Below are 23,108 nucleotides of genomic sequence, written 5' to 3'. Positions count from 1 at the left end.
AGAAAGAGAAGTCCCAATGATTACCATAATTACAGTATGAAAAAGTCTAAACAAAATTAAACTAAATTCATCTCCTACTCTACACGATCCTTGAGATTCTGAAATTAAAATTAATTTGAAGTACTAATCATGTGATCCCACGACACAGACTATTGTCCACTTAATCAGAGGCCTTACTCCCACTGGACTTCAGAAAAAAAAACTGTTATCTTACCACAAACCTAAAATCACCGGCCAATCAAGAGTTCCTGCAAAATATTGAACCCTAGGGATTAGTGCCTGCTATTTTTGGACAGGTTATATAATGCAGAAGTGTATAATTTGTGAGCAAATTGTCAGAAACTTGTCAATGTCTTTGTAGGCTGTAAAGAGTAGATATATAAGGGAATGGGTGGGTGTGTGAATTTAGGCTTCTCAGATCTATCGTTAAATCCACCCCAAGCACATATTCCATAGTGACAGGATTCATATCACCAATCGAATACTTTTGTTTACTTCTCCATCAATACTTGCTTAATCGGAACTGTTTCTTCTCTGTTAGACTGTCCAGGTGGCTTCCACACTCTACCACCATATTGGTATGAAAGACGCAACGCGGTCTCCGTAAAAATCCTAATGGTGAGCTAGGATCGAATTTTATTTTTCTGTTCCTGCACCTTACCCCTGTCGTTCTCAGAAGACACTTACACTATGGATCCTCCATAGTGATCTGAAAATGAATCAATATTACCATTTACAAATATGGAACACAGTATGAGTAGCATTCAAATCAGCATCGAAGGTCACAGGTACTCTCCAATATTCCTAATCCTAAGCTTGGCTGTTTGAAAAATAATTTTCTTCATGATGAAGACAAAACAGTTACAACATGGAGAAATTCTGGATTTCATGGTGGTGAGGAAAATCATCGGCTCAAACCACCCATCTCCACACCCCCCCCCCCCCACCAACACCCAGAGCCAGAAAAGCAGAACAGATAAACCATTATTTTCTATCCAAGATAACAGCGCTCCAAATTATGGTCTTACTTAATGTAAATTATTCCAGCTCCAGAGCAAAACAGAACACCTAGCCAACCAACCACCTATTCCACACAATCAACTCATAAAAATATGTTTCTCTTCTAAAATTAAAAAAAAAAAGAATCAACTTAATTTTTGATTGGGCAGCTCATCATCCAAATTGCTACATTTAAACTAATTTCCCTGATAAGCCATACAGAGAAGGACAGATACCATATGTTTTCACTCTTATGTGGATCCTGAAAAACTTAACAGGAACCCATGGGGGAGGGGAAGGGAAAAAAAAAAAAAAAAGAGAGAGAGGTTAGAGTGGGAGAGAGCCAAAGCATAAGAGACTCTTAAAAACTGAGAACAAACTGAGGGTTGATGGGGGTGGGGGGGAGGGGAGGGTGGGTGATGGGTATTGAGGAGGGCACCTTTTGGGATGAGCACTGGGTGTTGTATGGAAACCAATTTGACAATAAATTCCATATATTGACAAAAATAAAAAATAAAAACATAAACTAATTTCCCTGAGTAAACCAGACTCCAGACAGATAAACAGAACCTACCTACTCCACTACCTGGCAGGGAGATTTTTGCTTGAGATTTAAATTTAACTGCCTGCGATTCCTTTGTGAATGAGTTAGAGGAGGCAAGACAAAAATAACACGTGACATAAATAATCAAGATTTTCTTCTCTTGTCAGGAGACAGCAACTACAATACTTTTTAAATATATAATACTCTGTTTAATTCTGCTAGAAATTCTGATGAATGTAATAAAATATTCTTAAAAGATGTTAATGCCACTATAAATCATCGGCTGTTTCTTACCACAGGACACCCACTGAGAAAAGCCCAGCAATAACGTAGTGTCCGTTATCAGTACCAAGTATATTGCATAAAAACAACTAATGGGGCACCCAGGTGGCTCAGTTGGTTAAGCATCCGACTTCGGCTCGGGTCATGATCTCACAGTTTGTGAGTTTGAGCCCCACATCCGACCCTGTGCTGACACTTCGGACCCTGGAGCCTGCTTTGGATTCTGTGTCTCCCTCTCTCTCTGTCCCTCCCCCCCCCCCCCCCACCTCTCAAAAATAAATCAACATAAAAAATAAATAAAAGGTTTTTTAAAAAAATCACTAATATTAATTCTATGCCAACAGATAAAAGATGACGTTACACGAAGAGGCACATTTCACTTTTTACCTGTCTTTGGTTCCACTGAGAAGTATGGCTGTCCTTGCAGAATGCTGTAGACCACTCGGGCACTGTTGCCATATGTAGGATCATCAGCATCCGTTGCTGTCACTTGTACCACTGAGGTCCCTACATGCCAATCCAAAAAACCAATGAATTAAAAATTTCCAAATGCCACAACACAGAAGAACCCACACACTGCTGAAGATTCTCCATTAGATTTGTTTTGAATTCTTTTTTTTTTCTTACTTCAAGCCAAATGAAAAATGGACATGTGGTTTGTAGATGACACACCCAAAACGATGATAAATGCTAATGAAGCCCTCAGAAATATTTAAGGGGTACAAAAATATGTTAGCAAAAAAGTAAGATTGATGATGCACATTACGAGTATACTCAGAACCGGATGGGACTCAAATTTTCGGCCTCTCATCCATCAGGGGCAGGTAACAAGTTTTTATCAAAAGCAATCTCTCCAAGTCTCAGTTACCATCCAGAAGGCACCGTGACAAGTAACAGCATCTTGACACCCAAGTCGCTGAGGCGCTCTCACTGTTAGAGCCGAGGAGAGCCAGGCGGAAAAGGAAACTTCCCTCACTGAATAAACAATTTCTGATGGATACACTTAACTGGATATTAGGTGGCATCTCTTCAGCTTTAGTTTTCATTGTTTCCATGAATTGATTTAAAAACAAAAGCATAAAATCAAATGCAAACCACACGCCCCAAGAAGAAAATTCGTAGCACAGCAACTTTAAAAATTGCATCAGCAGGGTTTGTGTGTGTGTGTGTGTGTGTGTGTGTGTGTGTGTGTGATAGAATGCTTTGCGGCTTCCTCATTTTACTATATATTCACTTACTCCACATGGAAAGCACTTACTGCGATCTGTTCTTTTTATTTCCATTTGGAGTATAATCTTAAAAACGTCACTCACGTTTACTTAGTTTCTATATTTAAGCACATGCTGTTTTATCATTTCTGTCCTATTGATGACAATGGGGCAAATCTCTTTATGTATTCTTCTAAGTTTGTTTCAAATGTTTTGAAAATATTTTTTAATCTAAAATTTCATCTTGGTATATTTCTAAATAGATTTCCCTCTCTAAGCCCTTTAAAAAAGTCATTGGTGTCCATTTTGTTACAAATCTATCGTCTTTTCAACACTATGATTTTCATGAACAATCCCATTTCCTTTAAAAAAAAAAAAAACAGGTGCATATTACGAAGCTATGTATATGGCACTGTTGTTTAAATTCTGATTTTTTTTTTTTAATTTGACAGACTTAGTTGATTGTGCCGTGCGGATGCCTGGCAGGACCAAATAGTGAATGATGTGTATTTAAAAATATTAAGAATTAAATTGAGATCATTTTAAAGTGTTAGAACCAATGACCTTGATATTCTCTATTTTCTCTACACTGTACCAGCTTTACAGCAATATTTACTCTGGTAATATGCTTAAGTATTGATTTTCTAATTCTTTTCAAGGGAAAGAGCCTAAACAAAATAAAACCATTTGGGTAAATTTGGTTGTATATGACTTTTTTTTTTCTAAAATGTTCACTAAGAAACTTACTTTATATATAGACTCATATGTACGCACACCCAACACACATGCACACATACTTTTAAATGATTTTAATTGTCCATGCTTATCTATGCTCTTCTGGAGAAGACGAACTATCCTAAGGACTTATTAGCAGGTTTTCAATCTAAAATTAGCATCCATTGAAAACCACACCCATGAATATTAAACAATGAATGCTTGTGCTGTATATATACAAGTATTTGGTTAGAATTAAACACTTTGATAAACTACAGCTCACTATGGATCCACATAACATATTTAATGTAGCTATCTACTGTTCTTAGTTTAAATTCCGATATTATTTTAGTCGTCCCAATTAATGTCAATTAAATCCAGAAGACACTAAAAATCATTTCCTAAAAGGCCCTGAACCTGTTGGAGTCAAAGAGCTAAAATAACTTACATGTGTGCACAATAATCATGCTGTCTGATATAAGAGTGGTACCACTGAAATCAAAACTACAGTGCATTATTTAGCCTCTAAAAGAAAAAAGTTCACATTACTCCAGTTTGCGTGGCTACAGTCTATGTAGCAAAGGAAAACCTTAGCAAGCCAACAAAGAAAGCCCAACATGTCAACGTGAAAATTATAGAGTTGAACCGAACTGCTTAAACACGCCTCAAAGCTTCCTGTTTTTCCAAACATTAGTGCTTTGGAGAGGACAATGTGCCTTCTCTTTTCTCTAAAACCTCCAAAATCTTGTTGTGGCTGCTGTTGTCCTAGTTGTTTGTGCGGTCAAGCAACGGCAAGAAGCACTCCGAAGACGTGGGCAGTACTGAGAAAGTATGAACATGCCTGTTTGGTTAAAGAAGTTCCTCCATGCAAGCTGACTATGGTGAGATCCTGCCGTCGTAGTTCAGAATATTTCCTATGAACATGGTATTCCTCTGGCTCATTTTCAGTTTCTATTTCTTTAGCAGCTAGAGCAATGGTGCCCCAAATAATTTTCCTTTTCCATCTGCTAGACACAGAAATTTAGGGGCACTAAATTGTGATTCTCCTCAAGGGCACACATAATACACATCTTTTCCACTACCATGGTAGACATGTTGACTGACGCTGGAATGAATAAAGTGGCCTTTATTTAATAAAACAAATCAGAATGGGTAAAATTTTTACATGTTAAAATACAAGACCAATTACTACTTTAAATGCATGTCTTATTTCAAAACTGAAAATGACAGGAAATAAATACCTAACTCAACTGGTCTATTTAAGCTCCCATCTTTTTTTTTTTTTTTTTTTTTTTTTTTATTGTTTTACGAGATCATCTAAAATTACATACCGGCTAAAAAAATATTCCAAAGGTATCTGAATAAATAGTTTAAAACTGAAATTATATCATCTGATGTAAGTAAAGTACATACCAATAGTACTTTACTTTCTATGTTTCCAGTAATGGGGCAATGTGAAAAGGCCTTCGAATAGAATAGACTTCATGACTCTCTTATATATCTCAAACGGAGTATCGCTTTACCATTATGATCAATTCAGCATAAATTTTCATACATTTAAGTTTCTGGAGAAATTACAAAAAAAATTAGTGGTGGCATATGGAGGGGCATTTTTGAGTTCAAGCACACTCTACAAGCAAGTAGACCAGCTGACCTAAACGTTAGATGGCCTGCCTGATACCTCGGCCACAGAAGCATTCTCAGAAGAGTGAATCATTAATATTAATCAGGAGAAAGAAGAGATTATCGCAGGGCAAAGTCTGGAAGCATATTCTTTTTTAACTTCTTAGGTGTAATTTTAATCTTTTTTAAAGTTAAATATTACATTTGAAAGGAAAAGGCAAGGCTTGAATAATTTACTGAAGATTTTGAGATCTCTGTGTGAAACGAAAAACTTGCCTAATTTTCCAAATAAAATAATGACTTGAATAATTAGATGTAGGCACTGGCTATTAACACATCTCAGTCTTCCCCCTCACCCTCCCTGGCAACTGCTATACCAATACTAATGTGATTTTTTTTTCAGTACCTACAATGATTTGATTTTTCTTTCATTTTTTTCATGCTTATCTATTTTTCAAAGAGACACAGAGCATGAGCAGGGGAGGGGCAGAGAGAGAGGGAGACACAGAATCTGAAGCATGCTCCAGGCTCAGAGCTGTCAGCAAAGAGCCCAACATGGGGCGCGAACTCATGAACTGTGAGATCGTGACCTGGGTCGAAGTCAGGCGCTTACCCGACTGAGCCGCCCAATGGTATGATTTTAATACAAACTCCCTAAGACCAGACACTGAAGACCAGCATGCCTTGACTTACCCACAGGCGACATTTCAGGAACTCCTGCAGTGTATGGGCCATCCAAGAACTTGGGCTCGTTGTCATTGATGTCCTGAATCTTGATGACAAACTCGGACTCGGGCTCCACGGGCTTGTTGGTGAGCCTGTCCAGCGCCTGGGCTCGCAGCGTATAGTAGGCCTGCTCCTCTCGGTCCAGCCTCTTGGTGGCATGGATATCCCCCGTGTTCTCATCAATAATGAAAATGGAACTTGCCCCTTCGCCTGACAAGATGTATTTGATGGAACCATCTCCTTTATCAACATCAGAGTGAAGCTGGTGAAAAATTCATGTGAGATGAGATTAACTTACAAGAGCGTCAGCGATATGGAGATAGGTAAAAATAATTCTTATGTCAGGCAGCAGTACATGAAATTTTATTGTTCTTGGAAAGATAAGCTGATGCTTATTGTGCACAGCAGAAAGGCTATTAGAATGCGTCAGCTTGCACTTGTGAGCAAGACAATTTCATTTCTTCCTGTAAACAGTCTCATTTCCAAAGGTATTTTTTTTTCCTAGAATTCCCAAAGTTAGGAACTTGTGGTGGTGTTAATTTTTATTTGATCTGTCCTTGCCAGTTTGGGCCATCTTCTTTGAACAGAGCATTCAGTAAACATGTATAATCGGTTGATTTGATCTTATTCCAAGCAAAGGGACTTGCTACAGAACACTTGTAAATTTCGATCTAATAAAATATGTAATCTGCTTAGAAATCCCCACATTCTTTAAGGGTTCCCTTCCCTCCCACCCCCTTTCATGATTAACAAGTATGGATGGATGTCCAGCCACTAAATCCGCCTCCAAATCCTGTTCTATATTTGAAAATGTGAAGCCGAAAAAAAAAATTACACTGCTCTCTGAAGTAGGAATGTTAAATCAGTATGTGCCTGAGACTTGAGCTCAAACCTTTCTTGAAATACCAAGAACTGCATTAGATTTGCATGATTAACCCCGGCATCAGCAGCACGGCCAGCACCTACTAATTTGCATTTCATATCCGGAACCGTCCCCACTGTATGTCAGAACATTATGTTGAACAGAAGAACCTTAGGAAACTCAGACATAATTACACATTTTCCTGAACTTCATAACCCGCAACACACAGGACCCAATCTGTCATCTCCACAATCTTTCATCCCCTAGAACCGCTATCATCTGGACTTCGATTAATATGAATGCAAACAGCCAATTTACCAAATAACGAGGCTTCTCACTGCCGCCCAGAACTGTGTTTGCACCCTTTCAAAAATGTAAGATGCGGGAAACTACTTAGGGAAGTGTGCCCGTGGTACGTTTCCTTACTGCCGCGGTAGGTGCCGAAGGTATCGCTTTTTTGCACCACTGTCTCTGTAAGCGATTCTTCCATCTACCACATTGTGACAGCTGTGTTTATACTCTGCTTCAGAACACGCAAATAGCTGATTCACCTTTTAGTTTCTGTAATTTATATCTGGACTCACTCATACAAAAAAATTAATTACTGGCGCCAAGTTACAATTTAGCCCTGCTCAGTGCGGAATTATCTGGCGGGTCACTGTACCGCACGTGTACCCACCATATGGAAAGGCTGCATTCTTGAAATACGGGGGATTGCTTAATTTTCTGAAGTCATCCTCAGGGCTACTATTCCATCTCTCTCTCTCTCTCTCTCTCTCTCTCAGGAAAGCTGGGAATCACAGTAGTTTGAAAGTTTGAATTACGGAGCGCATCCTAGGGGTCGAGCACTCTTCTTAATGTTCTCTACCTGGGAACTCATTTCACGCTCACATCAAATGGATTCACTCTCCCTGGTAACGGATAAGGACACTGAGATCAAGAAAGGCTTAGTGGCTCGCCTGAGGTCACATGGTGATACTGCGACCAGGATCATGACATCGGGGGAGGGGGTTTGGAGGGGGGCTGCTGGAAGGCTCAACCTCCACTTTAGGCAACAAGACCCTCCATCCAGAGAGGAGCCGCTGTCCCGTGGGGTGGACATATCAAAAGCTGCAGCCAAAGGACAAGTCAGAGAAAGAGGGGTGCATGTAATCCCCACCCTGATCACCCCCAAGTCTTAAAGAAGTTGAGCGCTTCTGGTGGTTTCCGTCAACGCACTCTGTAACTCGGCAGAAGGCTCCTTCCTTGGCATTGTGGAACAGCAAAACGCTCCACCACCCTCAGTAACACAGACCAAAAAACTGGAGTCCCGAGACAAGCGCTGATGATGGATGAAAACAGGTGGTTTTAAGCTGCTGACACCTCAACGACCCCCACAGCTCCACGCACTTTTCCCGGCTACTTTTTTATCCCCTCCTCACTGCATCCCTGCCTCCAAGGATTGGAAGAGTCTATACGCTCCCACTGACCTTGGTGTGAAACAACAGAGGATGATCCAATGACCACAGAGACCCTCAAGGGATAGACAGGTCGTGTCTTTAATCAAAGGCTTGCCGTGTCTCTAAGTCTCATTAGGGACTACCATATATAGAAGAACCAGCCCTCACGATTCATTTAACTGATTCCTGTCAACTAGTTGCTGTTTCCATGGCATGGGGGTACGATGCTCCTGTGGTAAGGGAGAGAAGGCGCATTCCTTTTCAATACATAACACACATTAAATCCTGAGCTGATGGTCAACCGACAGCATTAAGAACTTAAAGGAAAAAATGATTCATATCGCTGGTTTCTCTAATCATTAGAGGATCAGATGTCTACACCCCCACCCCGCCCACAATTATTACCACCAACACACACACACACACACACACACACACACACACACACACACACCCCTCTCTCTGGAGCATCACTAGGCTTGTAATCACTGCCAGAATTCACAAGCAGAAAATTGCTTTGAGTGTCCTTGCAAGGTTCGTGTAAGCATCTGTAGTTACAAGTGGATGACCAACTTTGAAATGTTAAGACGGCTACCCGATTATCAGATGCATTCAGACATTTAATCTGTGAAACACTGTGCGCTAATACTAATCTTAAGAGGTGGACTGAAACCCACGCTATTAGGGAAAAACTACTATTCTCCTCTACTAAAAAGACAAAAAACAAACAAAAACAAAGAAACCACACAAAACCTCAGCAAAAAAAACTTGCAAGTGCAGAATGACTTAATGGCATGCTTAGGTAAAACATGTCCGTGTGCAACGCACATGCACGCGCACACACACACACACAGGTACACGTGATCTTTGTGAATGACTATTACAGACTAAAGAAGCACTATTCTCCATAGCAAAAACCTCTGTGCAGAAAAATAAATAGATAAGCATTCCATGGTCCCACCATATGGCAATGGAATTAACAATAAATGAAAACCACGCTCAAAAACAAATATTTGTTCTCATATTTTGGGCAGAGTAGAACTTCACAATGTTACGTCTATTTCATTTGCAAATACCCTTGTAAACATGATCTTGTGATTCATCTAAACAATAACAACAACACCTTGATTCATTAATCACCACACAAAGCTCACCTTTAGTGCATGGATTCCTAAATCCCTTTAAAAATATTTGTTGTGACTCCGAAGTAGATGTTTACATTAATATTTTTTTTTCCAAATAAACACAGTGAGGAGCACACACCTCTTGGCTGGGTCTACCTCATGGTAAGGCAAAAGAATCAGTAGAGAAGGAGGTACAATCATTATGGGTTTTCTCTATGTCATTATGTCAGCACTGTGTATGGTAACAATGTGAGAACATATCACACCGTACTGGATCCTTTATAAGCCACACATGCCGGAAAATCAAAGCACCCACGACATGCACCCTAAAATGTAATAGATTTAATAATCCATTATGGTTCCATCATTCCCTTGACAGAATACCTACCCACTACCTCCAATAGAGCAACTCTTTCTTCTCAGTCTTCAGAACAATAATCTTAATTTGGAATCTTAAACTCTTTCACTAGTTACAAAACTCTTCAGTTACTCTCCATTTTCTGTGTGTCAGAAATTATCTCCCTAAAATTCATATTGAATTATATCACACCCCTCATCAAATACTTTTAATGGCTCTCCATGGTCTAGGGATTTACCCCAAACTCTAAGCATGGGGCTCCATGTAGCCATATGCTATCTCTTTAGTCTCTCTTTTGCATCACATCTCAGAAGGCACTCCATGTTTCAGGCATGTCGGACGAGGACCACACCGGCTATGCAGAGCAGGCAGCGCGATCCTTTTCAACACAAATCCTTCATCATCTTGCCTCCAACTGACCTCCATCAACTGACCTCCAACTCAGCTTAATGCAAAATCCCCTTTACTGAAGTCTTAAAAATCTTCCTATCTTTTCCCCATGGCCTGCCGTTTGCATTTCTGTGGCAGAATGCATTTAATTCTGCTTTATATTGAAAATCTGGTTTAGTTGTTCTCATATCCAACCTTTGATTTATAAACTCCTTAAGAGCCAGGTTCTTTTTTAATACCAAATCCACATTCTCAATAAACAGTTCATTGTATTAAATGGAGTCAATTCATAATCCACTTTGTAAAAGAGTAGTGCTTGTTTTTCCTCAATTTCTATCCTTTTAAGTTTTAATAGCATTAGGCAAAAAGAAAAACTAAACAAAAACATCCTGTATCTCTGGACTGTTCTCCCTAATCCTCTGAACTGCCTAGATTGAGCTCAGATACCTCATCTTGTATGCCCATGGTAACATTTGGCACATTATTTTGTACTTGCAAATTTACACATTTGTGTTCCCCAGGAGACAGAACCCTGTAGGGCCAGTCACACTTTCTTATTCCTGTTTCCCAAGTCTTACACAGTAGTACATACACACACACACACACACACACACACAGACACACACGTGCTGGTAGAGGGTTTTACAGACCTTTGGATCCCTTTGGATGGAAGAATCTCAATGTCCTTAACCTTTATATACACCATTTAGTTTTTAATTTAAGATTATAAAGACCAAAACTAAAAATAGATCAATGCCCTGCAGTTTTGACAAATTTCTTCTATCTATTTAATCAAAGAGGGCCTGATACGAACTATCTGGTTGTAGAACTGTCAACCTATCTGCTTAAAGAAGAGTCTTAATATGGTGCATAAATCTCAATTCAGCAAAGGCGAAGGGAAAAAAAATCAATATGTTGGTCAACTTTTCCTCTCTCTATGAACAGCTTAAATTCTGCTTGTTTTTTGATCTAATGATCTTGCCTTTTAGTCACCTCCTTTGCAAAATGGAAGCAAAAAACACCTGTACTTGGAGTTCACTGAACAATTGTGACAACTATTGGAGAGGCTAGAGTAGAACACATATAGAAGTAGAACTATTGGAGAGGTTCTAGTATCAGGATTATGCTTTGTAAGGTAACAGACAAAATTTTCACATGAAAAAAAAATTGTAAATCTAGACAGAAGATGAAACTATTTGGAAAAGAGATCGTGTTTATCATGAAAGCTTTGACACTAAAAAATAAAACTAAAGTCAACAAATGTCTCTGTGACCCTCACTGACCTATGTATGATGAGGATGGAAATAATTATAGTTGATATTCAATGTTCCTTGTAATAAACATTTGAATAAGCACAAAATGTATTATTACAACAATATAAAAGTTCATACTACACCTGTACACAAAAATAGAGCAATGATGGAGGAGCAGCAAGTTGATCGCAATCTATGGATGATTTATATTGAATATTAGTAAAGGATTTCTAAGGTGAACTTCCCAGCATTGGTTTACTGATGATAGATTCCTAGATTTTTTTTTTAAGTTTAAAAATACATTACATATTGGTAGGACTCACATGATTCACTAAACTTTTCAAGGTTGAAGTCGTAAGTATAGAGGACAGATTTAAACAATGACCGGTGGAAATAAAGCCTCTTGAATATACATATTCCATGTGAGTTTTCTTTTCTCGTTATGCTTTTTAATAGATATTTTCCACATGCCACTGGATACCGTGTAATTACCAGGTTGTTGAAGAAATATTATAGAGGAAAACAAGTGTATGAGCCATTTCTTTCTGGTTGAAGTAGTTCCAATTTATACGTATCATTGTGGTCCAGGGTAACGGAACACAATTTACTTGTGAAGCATCTTTTGATGAAGATGCACGGTTTATAAAGTAAAGGTATTAATTACAGCACATCGAGTAATAGAGGAAAGGGATGCAATCCCGGAAGTGCTTAGCGAAGGTTAAAATTGTCACACACACAAAAAAAATCTTTTTTTTTTTTTTTTAGCCAACTAGAAGTAAAAAGGAAGACCTATTCAGATTTTTTTTTTCCCCCTTGGAAAAGGTCTACACTAATTCAGTGGCAATGAACATTCCTAGGGTCTTAGTTCACTTACTTAGTAGCTGAAAGGGACAACTGTTAGGTGTCCATTGCCAAGGAGCCAGAAGTATGGCCACTGAATCTCCACTCTGCCCCTTATGTGATCCCTTGATCACTCCCAAATCACAGTTTATTCATCTGTTATAGACCAGCATCCATAATGGTCCAGTTGGCCTTGCACGTTGAAATGGGGATAAAATGAAGTAATGCACTTGGGCGTATTCTGTAAAATGTAACTTTCTCTCCCTATCTGCAAATCCACACAGAACGGGTACAATAGAACTAGCTGCATCCCCTAAGGCGGCGGAGGCGGGTGGGGGGGGTGGGGGGGGGGAATCTTCCTTTTCTTTGCAAAGGTTCTACATTTACGCCTAGGGCGTGGTTACTGAGAACTTCACTTTAAGGGCTGCATCTTTTTCATCAGGGACCCAACGATACCAACTCAGAAAAGTGTTTTCTATCCCACACAGCTACATGCGCCTCCCTAAAGAGATCTCCACAGCGTTCATCTCATCCTCTCTCCGATTGCTGTCTCCAGGCCACATCCAGAACTTTCAAACAACTTAGGAAATCTGCCTTGAGTCAAATTGTTACTGATCAAAACTCCTCCTGATCAAAACGGCTCCTCTTCCAAGGTAATTGTGAGCACATCATGTTCTTTGCTTCGGGGCTCCCCCGTAGTACTTTACTCACTGAGTTCTAAACTCCAAGTAGTCAACCAGAAGCAGATAAAAAGCAAACCCCTGGAAACGTTAAGCTTTTTGCTCAAGAGGATAATTTTCAATCTTGCTTTTTAAATGGGGCTGGTTGAGCAGAAAATGTCACAGGAAGCTAAAGCAGTGCTACTCAACACGGGGTCCAAGGACTGGGTGCCATCTGTCCAAGTCGAGGCAAGTACAGAAAATGAGTAGAAGAGCTTAGCAATTTCCAGAGTTGTTTTACAGAGCAATCTAATGTCTGCTGAGCCCAACAGTAACGGAAAAATGAGGGCTGAGTTTTATATCTAAATAATTCATTTTTAACACAGTTACAAAATTATTAGGGGGTTACAACAGAGCATGTTCTGTGTTCTTCAAAAAACACTAAACTTGCAAATAACAAAAACTTGGCCCTTCCCTCTGGATCAGTTGAGAAGCACCGGGTCAGTGGATAACGCCTATGTGAAAGCTCTTTTGAATGCTTCTAGGCAATAAACCATCAGTCCAGAACTCTCTTCCTGTCCTCACATGAGCAAAACCCGAGGATGCTAGCCCCCAGGGAGGGACAGGGCAATTGCCGGAGGCCAGCCTGAAGACTTGCACAGATGTTTTGCACATGGCATCTTGGAGAAGGCATTCGTGTACAAGCTGCGGCGGGCAACGGCACGTGTTTGCCAAGTATTTCCTGAAGTCCTCTGAGGGGTATTGCCTTGTGCCTTCAAAAGTATGAAACGATAACAGTTAATAGAAATATAATTCTGGAGTCTCCATTTGGGGAAGAAAGCTTTGACACTCGTGTAATCTAAAAAGAGAATACTCCACACTATCGTATCAACTCTGACACAAGCATAGTATAGGTCCAATGTGACCTGATGGAGGCCAGTATGTGGAGAAAGATCCAGAGAAACAGAATTTCAGAGATAACATGAGCGTAGGAGGGTGAACAGAGGAAAGGAGCTAGTCCAAGAAGAGAACAGCCAGTAAGTAGTCATTCAACATGCACTTATTAGTAAGACCTTAGTAAGAAGAGCCAATGGTTAAACTTTACACCCACAGTAAGAATGTACACTACTTGTAATTTGTGATATCTACTTGGTACACTTGTTTTCAAATATTCTGAGTATTTAATGTTCGTCTAGTGACTCTTTTCTGGCATCTTTATAAAGTCACAAGTATCCCTTTAGCTGTTATTAAAAGCACCACGTACCGCGTGAGAAGTAGCATTTCAGCTGTTACGCACGAACTAAAGGGATACAATCGACATGGTCCTCGTGCCTAAGCTGAATTGTCCTGGAAAAACAGAGACTGAATCCAGTCTGTTTCTGTCTTCTCTAGAAACTCCACCTATATTAAACATGTATCACAAATGAGTCCCGGGTATCTCCTATGGGCCAGGTGTGTGCGTGTGTCTGAATGAAGACAAGATGGCCCAGGGGAGCCTAGAGTGTAGAGCCAACAGTGGCCTGTTTTCATGAGCTCACGGAGAGAAAGGCTGTCAATGCAGCAGGCATGGGACCAGGTCGAACAAACAATCGCATTTCTGCATTGAAAAAGCACCCACAGAATGCCAAGAAATCATGTGGCAGGAAAATCAAACGGAGTTCAGAGGTTCAGGGAAGTGTTCTTTAAAGAAATGATATTTGAGACAAGCTGACAACTACTAAGAAATAGTCTGATGATGAAGGGCAGAGCTTGATTTCCAGAAAGGCACTTGACTCATGATGGAATAAATTTCTTTTTAGGAATAGTCACACAGTAATACACAGGATCCATTAATTTATAATAGAGGATAGTTTTGGCATGTGATACGCGGAAAGAGTCTTTTATAGGGTAAATATATTACAACCAATATCCTGTAAACATCTGGTTAAATAACTGTTTTTAAAAGGCTACAGAATGTTCACTGATCTTAACCTACCGTTTGGATGCTGAAGTTATTATTTATTGAAGTTCAGTATGTAGCTTTCCTGCCTGCATCGGCATTACCTGAGATGTTGGTTTAAAATGCCAATTTCTGGGCTCTGTATTAATCTATGGAATCAGAATGTCTTTGAGTTGAAACCACTGAAAATATGGATTTTCAACCAGCATGTTGAAAATATGGATTTTCAACCAGCATCCCAGATAGAAAACCTTTGGTCTAATAAAAATCACCACTCACATAGCAGCCTCTTTAGACCAATAATGTCATGGCTTAAGATAGTTCAGTACTTTCAATTAGTTTGTATGTATAACTTATTCTATATAAGATGATTGAATAAAATTTTCTGTCTTGATTTAATTATGCACTTTACTCAACAGGGATCTATCCCTTCTCTACCAAAGTTACAAGGGAAAAGTACACAGTATATACTTATGTCCTCATCCAGTACCCTGTGAGACTTCTTTTCAAGATGCAGAAATTGTCTTAGGTTTCCGGCATGCATCCCTCTGGGGCCAGAAAGATAAACTAAGAATAATAAAATGTCCTGCTTATATTTTACACGTTTCCATTGGTTGGAGTCAGAAAGGCAAGGGGAACACTCAAGGTGGGGCAAGAACTGTAAGTAATGGCATCCATGGAGCCTCTGGTGGTAACTATATTTTTCCTAAAGAAATAGTCCATGTCGGCTCAGAAAAGTTAATAGTTTCAACTACCATGTGTTTATTATTAAAAGGCTGGAAATATAAAGCAAACAAAGAAAGTAATAGTAGAAAGAAAATACTTATGATCTCAATTAGACCTCAGAGGTTATCCGTCTAGGCATCTGTGGTGTGGCACCCCTCCCGCACCCCACTTTCACCCTATGGGCAGAAACACTTCCTCAAGTGCTGGAGGTCCTGGAATCCTCGCGTCCTCGGCCCATCGCCACTTGCTTTATGAAAACTCTCTCTCTCCGGGAGAAAAATGCCCCCATCTAATGCCATAGAGCTTCCTGGGGCAGGGAGAATAGACAGGACCAGAGAATAAAGGGGTCGAGTGGACCCGGCCATGTGATCCCTCACTTCTCCCGCCCCACCTGAGGACTGTGTGCCTTCCACTTCCTAGAACATGCTCTCTCCTTGTCTCTGAACTCCCACTACCACGGGAACAACATCCCAGTAGGTGCAACTGGCCTCGCTCACCAGGAAGAGGTGGGCTTCTCTCACACAATGGGAAAGAGCAAGCATCGCCTCTGGACATCGGCTGTCTCTTGAGACTCCCTTGCCCCATTTTGATGGTAAGGGGAAGTGCAAGACCCCAGACTGGGGCAGGGGAAAAGGGTGTCAGTGTTAACCTGAAAATCAGCTGCAACAACATAGGCTGTACCTCATCCTACTAACCTTCTTATAGATTCCTCCAAGAAAAGAGATGTAACACGTTTCCCTAGGAACTGTGCTCTGAATGGACTACACGATGCAAAGGGATGTTAGTGGGGCAGGGGTGGCCTCTTAAGGGATGTCACGGCAGCCTCTTGAGTCCACTCCTTTCCCAAATCAGTGAACACGGGAAGTGTCGCCGACTGACCTTTCTCAACTAGGTCTTGCCCCCAAAATCGCCACTCTTGAGACGTTTACAAAGTTGACAAGTTGCAAAATTGGCAAAAAGAGCCACCTCGTCAGAGGTAATCCTTCGGTCTTGGGGGCATCCCACATCCACACTAGTGATGGGGGGCTTTAACGCGCCTCCTTCTCTCCTACTTCAGGAACCCCGTGAAGAAACTTTCCAGCTCCACTGCTCCCCAAAGGTCAGCCAAGTTGTAGGTTGCAACTGTATTGCCCAACCCTCCCTCCCCCCCTTCCAAGTGTTAATTCCAAGAACGCCCTCCAATAACTACCCTCAAGGCAAATCCGGGTCTCCGAGGCCATTTCCCATGACCTGACCTGCAGCATGCCCCCAGGAGACTAACTCAGTAACTAGTGAGTGGCGGGGCTCAGCTCCCTGCAGACATCTGTCCTCATGCGTCCCACACAGTCTCCTACAACGCACAGGAGAGTGAGAAGCGCATTTCCGTAACCTGTTGAGAGGTGTACACTTGCAGATCAGAAGCAGCAGCAGCTGAAGAAGCCGCGGGGCAGCCACATACACGAAAGACACAACCCTGGACAGAGCGCTCCTTGTTTCTTTCAGTCTATACCCGATATACGCTTATTTTTGCCCCCCGGGGCTCCCAGAGGCTTTGATTTCTAGAAACTTCATACTGTGCATGAACCGGTCACCAGAGAGAGGAGGACTCACTGTGTTTTTATCTGAGCAGAGGAGGAAGCAGAATGTCCTTAATTCAGTGAGCCCAGAGCTAAGTCCGCGTGTGTTTCTCCTCATACAACACGCTTGTTCTCCACACCCAGGGCGAGTGACTTCTGTTCACGCGAGCGGTATGATGCCCAGACGTACTACAGAAGAGTTCAAGCAGAATACGCGTCCACGAGCCCAAGCTTTTATTTTTATTTATTTTTTAATTATTTTTTTTTTTAATTTTTTTTTTTTCAACGTTTATTTATTTTTGGGACAGAGAGAGACAGAGCATGAACGGGGGAGGGACAGAGAGAGAGGGAGACACAGAATCGGAAACAGGCTCCAGGCTCTGAGCCATCAGCCCAGAGCCTGACGCGGGGCTCGAACTCACGGACCATGAGATCGTGACCTGGCTGAAGTCGGACGCTTAACCGACTGCGCCACCCAGGCGCCCCTATTTTTTAATTATTTTTAGAAGCCCTCCAGGTCATACTATTATACACCCAATGTAAGAATCGTTGGCCTAAAAGGAAGAAAGAAATATACAAGCTGAGGAAAACGCTCGTCCATTTTACTGATGATATCGCGTTGAAAGAGGGGAAAAAAAGAGGTTTATTAAGTAGATTAAAAAAAGAAAAAAAAAAAGAAAAGAAGCATGTCTGTGGAGCTTAGCCAATAATTTGCTGAAAGGGTGGCAGATTTTAAAATCATACCTCAAAAAAAAAAAAAAATCCCTGGTGAAATTTCAATGAACACAAAAGCTTCCTAAAATGAAAAAGTACACTGGTTTCACATGACAGGACTCTCCCTGGGATATGTAATTGCCTCATCTAAAATATAGCGGGTTTAAGAAGTAAGAGGGCCTTTCTCCAGCTCGGGTGCCCTAAGAAGAGCTAAGCCATGTTTTCGCCTCTAAAGCAAGAGATCCCTCGGAAATAAAGGAGGAAAACAACGTTCCTTCGGAGCCCTCTTGGGCCCACTACAACCACAGGGCCACGACGCCCCGGCTCCCTACCGCTCACCATCTCCAGGAAGTGTTTAAGGCCCGAAGGATAAAAGTTCCCACGAGCCAATGTGACAACATTTGTAAAGCTGGAAGACGAGGAAAGAGAAAAAGGGAGGAAGAGTGCGGTGGAAGGACAGGCAGCAAGAAAGCCAAGTCGATAACCAGTTGACACAAGAGCAAGACATCTTCAAATAGCTCTTAGCGTCGCAGACTCTGGAAAGGCCTCATGGGTTTTCCCAGGAGACAGCGCTCGAGGCTATCTGTCTTTGTTTACAGGTTGTTCTGGTATTACCAGCAGGACTCCACCAGTCCCACACAGGCATGCATGTGGGCACGCACACACACGCGCGCGCACACACACACACACAGGTGGCTGAGTCCTCCCTCCTCCCTGCTAAAGTGCAGCGAAGGAAGATGAGTAATTACCTTGCCTAAAATGAGTTTTCCAGTTCCGTTTAGCTTTGAAACCGAAGACGTTCTAATTTTCAAAATGCAGTCAGTTATCTGAGTACTTTCTTAACAGCCACATTTATGACTCTTTATCCCTTCTCCTAAAAAGGGTATTAAATTTTGGAACTCTATTCTGCTATCCATTATTTCACAGGCCTGGGATTGAAAAGGAATAAAAGAAGCTCTTTGGCAGCACAATCACAATCGGGAAAGTGAATCAGAAGCCTATTGAAACCGATTCACGTCTGCGTGCAGCACCACGGCACAGGACGAGAATCAGGGAACCTGCGACTAGAGCCACGGGTTACTGCCCTAACATTGGACAACGCTAAAGTGGTACCTTCTTGGAACTTTGGTTCATTCATCTACAAAATGGATTGAACTAGGAGGTCTTCAAAGCTCTCCTTTCGTTCCTAAAACTCTACATATCACCTCTAAGTAAACACGAGTGACCCACAGGCATCCATCCAGATTCCTAACATATGCTGTCTACTCTGGGGACTGCACAAGACATTGAGACCTAAGTTTTAGGTGTATGAGAATGCCTTAGCTTAAACGAATCTATAAGATCACATGTAAGAATTGCGTAGTTATGCCACCTTGGGAAAGTTGGGAGTGTTTTAGGACACGCTCAGACTACTATATCCTCAGAAAATCCCATAGATTTAGGTTATAAGATTCTTTTCTATAATTTCAAAATGTCTGTTTTGTAATGGCTCGTGAAAAAAAAAAGACATTAAGACATTTACTTCCGGGCACTTGGGAGAATTCGTCCTATGTACGTATAACAGCTTGCAATTTGGTTAAAATAATTCAAGAGAATTAGTTTTTCATTTAAAGATCTGTGTCAACAACATGCACAAGGTATCTTTAAAGGGTATGGGAAAGTAACATGCTACCTAAACACAACCATTTGGACAAGTACATCTGTTGAAAAGGAAAGAGTCATGGTATTTATCATTTGTCTGATATGCACAAATTCAATTAGTATCACTTAAAATATATACACACTAAAAAAAACCCATTTGCTCTTTCTTTCCCTGAGATTTACAATGTTATACATCTTCCCCGTACTTCATCCTGTCATATTACAGACACATGGTCCAGATGTATTATTATATTTCAGTCTGAAAGAGTACAAAGCTGTACTGTGACGATAATGATTTCCTGGTAGAAGCCTGCTACTGAGAGACATTAATACAGAGAAACCTTCCTGGAGGGCATCTTTGTGGGTGGCTATCCCCCCGCCCTTGTTTTCTCTGCTGCTCCTATTAACTAAAACTTCCTTTGCGGTGGACCCCAAAAGGAGAAGAAGAGGGAGGAGGAGGAGGAGACTGAGGGGAAGGGGCAGCTAACTGAATCGCCCTCCTTTTATACTCCGTGTGATTGAAGTAAATAAAGAATCCCATCATGAAACGGATGTGTGTTGTCACACCCAATATAAAACAGTGACCACTACGGCCAGCTAATTCTGGACTGTGATACTATGTGAAAGGGACCTATTTGACCACGGAGTTACGACAGAAGTTTTTTCCTGCAGGCTTCATCCAAGTCTAACTCAAAATGCTATGACTCCCGTTAAAGAACATAACTTCTCGATTCCCTCCTGTAACCTTACGTTTCTTTGCTTTATATTTGCAGTCCTCTTAGCCGCCCTGCTCCACATATTGTTTCATAGCTCTTTTATTCAAATAGCTGATAGTGAGAACTAATATTTATTGAGAGTAATTATGTGCCAGACACTGTGGTAAAGGGGCCTTTAATTCACTTACCAGCCGTCTGCGGTGGGCGTGATCGGCCTGGTTCTACACAGGAGGAAACTGGGATTTAACAGGATTAAATGCTTTACTCAAGCTGACACGACAATGTCCCAGATTTGATGGGAGATCTTCCCAACAACAAAGTCTCTACTCTACCCGTTCTTATCTATCCTGCACTGGCACCTACCCATCTCCCCCCATAAGAGACGAATGGCCTAGAAGATCTTGGATTCTTGCCCTCCCCTAGGTGAAAAACCCGGCGATTAGTAAGTCAAAACAGGAATTTACAGGTACCCAATTTTCCAGGTTCTGTGTCTGAGGCATCCGCGTCCTCGCCCCACCCCTACTTGTCGATTTCCCATATTCCACCTCAATGGTTCGCCAATTCTGTCCGTTTGTCACTGCTTCGCCTATTACGGCCCCGAGTTGGATTGCATTAGTTCTTATACATGACAACAACAAAGAAATTCACTTTTATGAAAAACGTGCAGATTCTCACTTGTCCTCCCCTTTGCTGCCATCTCTAGCACATAGTGTCACCTGGCTGCCACATGCACCTGACGACACCACACTCATGGCACTGTTCTCTGGCTCGTGGTTACGGGAAGGTTCCCTACAACTTTCCATTCTGATGTCTAGCTTAGCATTCGCTTTCTCCAATGGTATGACCCCAATGACCGTAATATGCATCATAATCCTTTATTTCAACACAAAAAAGAAACCTGGCTATTATAATTTTAAGATGTCATTCATTCTACCTGACACTCCAATTTCTGAGGGCAAAATGTGAAAAAAAAATGCATCTTAAAATAGGCAGAATGTGCTGCCTTTTGGTTTGTGTCTCTTACTTCCTACTTCGAACTCTCCTATATTGTCCCACATTCTCCCCCCTTCTGAAATGCAAGGGGCTTTTCAAAGCAAGAACACACTGCCTAAGGCTTTCTACAATCAAATCCATCAGATCCCAGGCCAAAATTATCCATATTTCACATTTATCTAACATGAAAATCAAGGAAAGCCAAGTAAAAGTAAAAAGAGCACACGAAGCATTGAATATGATCTGTTGCTCAAAGAAACATAATGAAAAAGCTTCAATAAATGGTAGCATTTTGTTTAGTACTGCCACAGCATGCATTTTCTCTAGAACATCTTTTAAGATAATCTTATTTTTATTATCTTTACACAATCAAGTCTCCATTGCAATCACACCGAGTGGCAGTAAACTTCTGTGACAAGTACAGTGTGATCCGATGTTGTAAGCAATTTATAGTTACCACCATTAATGAAAACTCTAATACCTGGGGTTCCGATCTATAAACTGGACCGTGATAATACAGTTATACAGGCTTTTAATCCAGTGAAAAATGCTTTGTAACGAAATGTGTATTCACTGGCATTTATCACAACTGTATTTATGTCGAGGAAATGTCTCAAAATCTTTGTGGGAAAAAGACTGAGGCATCTACCTCTTTCTCACAAACACCCATGTGATAAAGAATAATTACTAATTCCATTAATACAAACAAAAGAGAAAGAGAAATCACAGCTGGATGATCCATGAAGGAAGAGAGAAGGAAAAGCCACACGTATCCCTTTTGGCATTTCATTCTTTGCACTTGTACTCGACAGACACTGACCCCCTTCTGAGCCCTAGAGGCCATGTCAATTCAGTCCTCTGAAGTACAAAACCTGGAAAACCCTCCTTTTCCTTTTCTCCTCTCTTCCAAATTCTCTAAGAAGTCTTCCATATGTTTCACCACTCTTTAGAAAAGATTGGCCTCAGCAGCCAAGCTGGGGCTCCACGGAACGTGGCTAGAATTTCTAAGAGTCGTTTTTTAGTGCACGGAAAGTCAGCATCAGGGGCACTTCAGAAAAATATCTACCATACTACCCTAAAAGAACTAGTTAACGTAGTTTTCAAAACTCAATATCCAAGAACCATATACACAAATTAGCATGCTAAACAAAGAAAGCCAAATGTCATTAATTAAAAGCCAGAGACATCAATGGAAAATAAAGGCCAAAGAGGGAGAGAGAGAGGAAAGAAAGAGTGGAGAATACATACAACTCTCAGGGCAGAAGGAATCCAGACGAGTCGACTTGCGTTTGTTTTCCCAATAATTCTGTCATATTCTAAACAAATTATAAAAATTGGGGCGCCTGGGTGGCTTGGTCAGTTAAGCGTCCGACTTCGGCTCAGGTCATGATCTCACGGTCCGTGAGTTCGAGCCCCACGTCGGGCTCTGTGCTGACAGCTCAGAGCCTGGAGCCTGTTTCAGATTCTGTGTCTCCCTCTCTCTCTGCCCCTCCCCTGTTCATGCTCTGTCTCTCTCTGTCTCAAAAATAAATAAACGTTAAAAAAAATTAAAAAAAAAAATAAAAATAGTGACAGGACTCTTGGACAGACTCCCAGAGTGAACTTTAAATTATTATTACATATTACATCATTTAGCACATCCCCTAAGAATTCTAGTGCCATGTCTGGCATCATCTAGACAGACAGTGGCTAACAGTGGAAAGGAGAGCATGGTCTGTGAGCAGAATGCCTGGGGCCAGGGCTGGACTCCATCACTTATTAGCTATGTATGTAACTTTCTTTCAGCTTTAATTTTCTCATAT

General features: G+C 41.0%; 1 protein-coding gene across 6 annotated transcripts in view; it reads right to left on the bottom strand.

Moving 5' to 3' along the window:
- The window catches only part of CDH7 (cadherin 7), a 120,570-nt gene that overhangs the window by 57,839 nt on the left and 39,623 nt on the right, over nt 1–23,108 (bottom strand). For 5 of the 6 annotated variants that reach the window (XM_019463810.2, XM_019463812.2, XM_019463807.2 and 2 more), the window contains 2 exons: nt 6,064–6,358; nt 2,213–2,332 (listed from right to left, as the gene is read on the bottom strand). In XM_019463810.2, coding sequence (XP_019319355.1) covers nt 2,213–2,332; nt 6,064–6,358 — 415 coding nt within the window. Of the gene's footprint in view, nt 1–2,212; nt 2,333–6,063; nt 6,359–17,276; nt 17,456–23,108 lie in introns of those variants that run through there. The other variant, XM_019463811.2, reaches the window with a different exon arrangement.

The sequence above is a fragment of the Panthera pardus genome, unplaced genomic scaffold (assembly GCF_024362965.1).
Source record: "Panthera pardus isolate Hobbes unplaced genomic scaffold, ASM2436296v1 HiC_scaffold_15, whole genome shotgun sequence".
In the NCBI taxonomy this organism is placed as follows: Eukaryota; Metazoa; Chordata; class Mammalia; order Carnivora; family Felidae; genus Panthera; species Panthera pardus.
The sequence above is the reverse complement of the archived record's forward strand: the minus strand, read 5'-3'. Positions and strand labels throughout refer to the sequence as shown.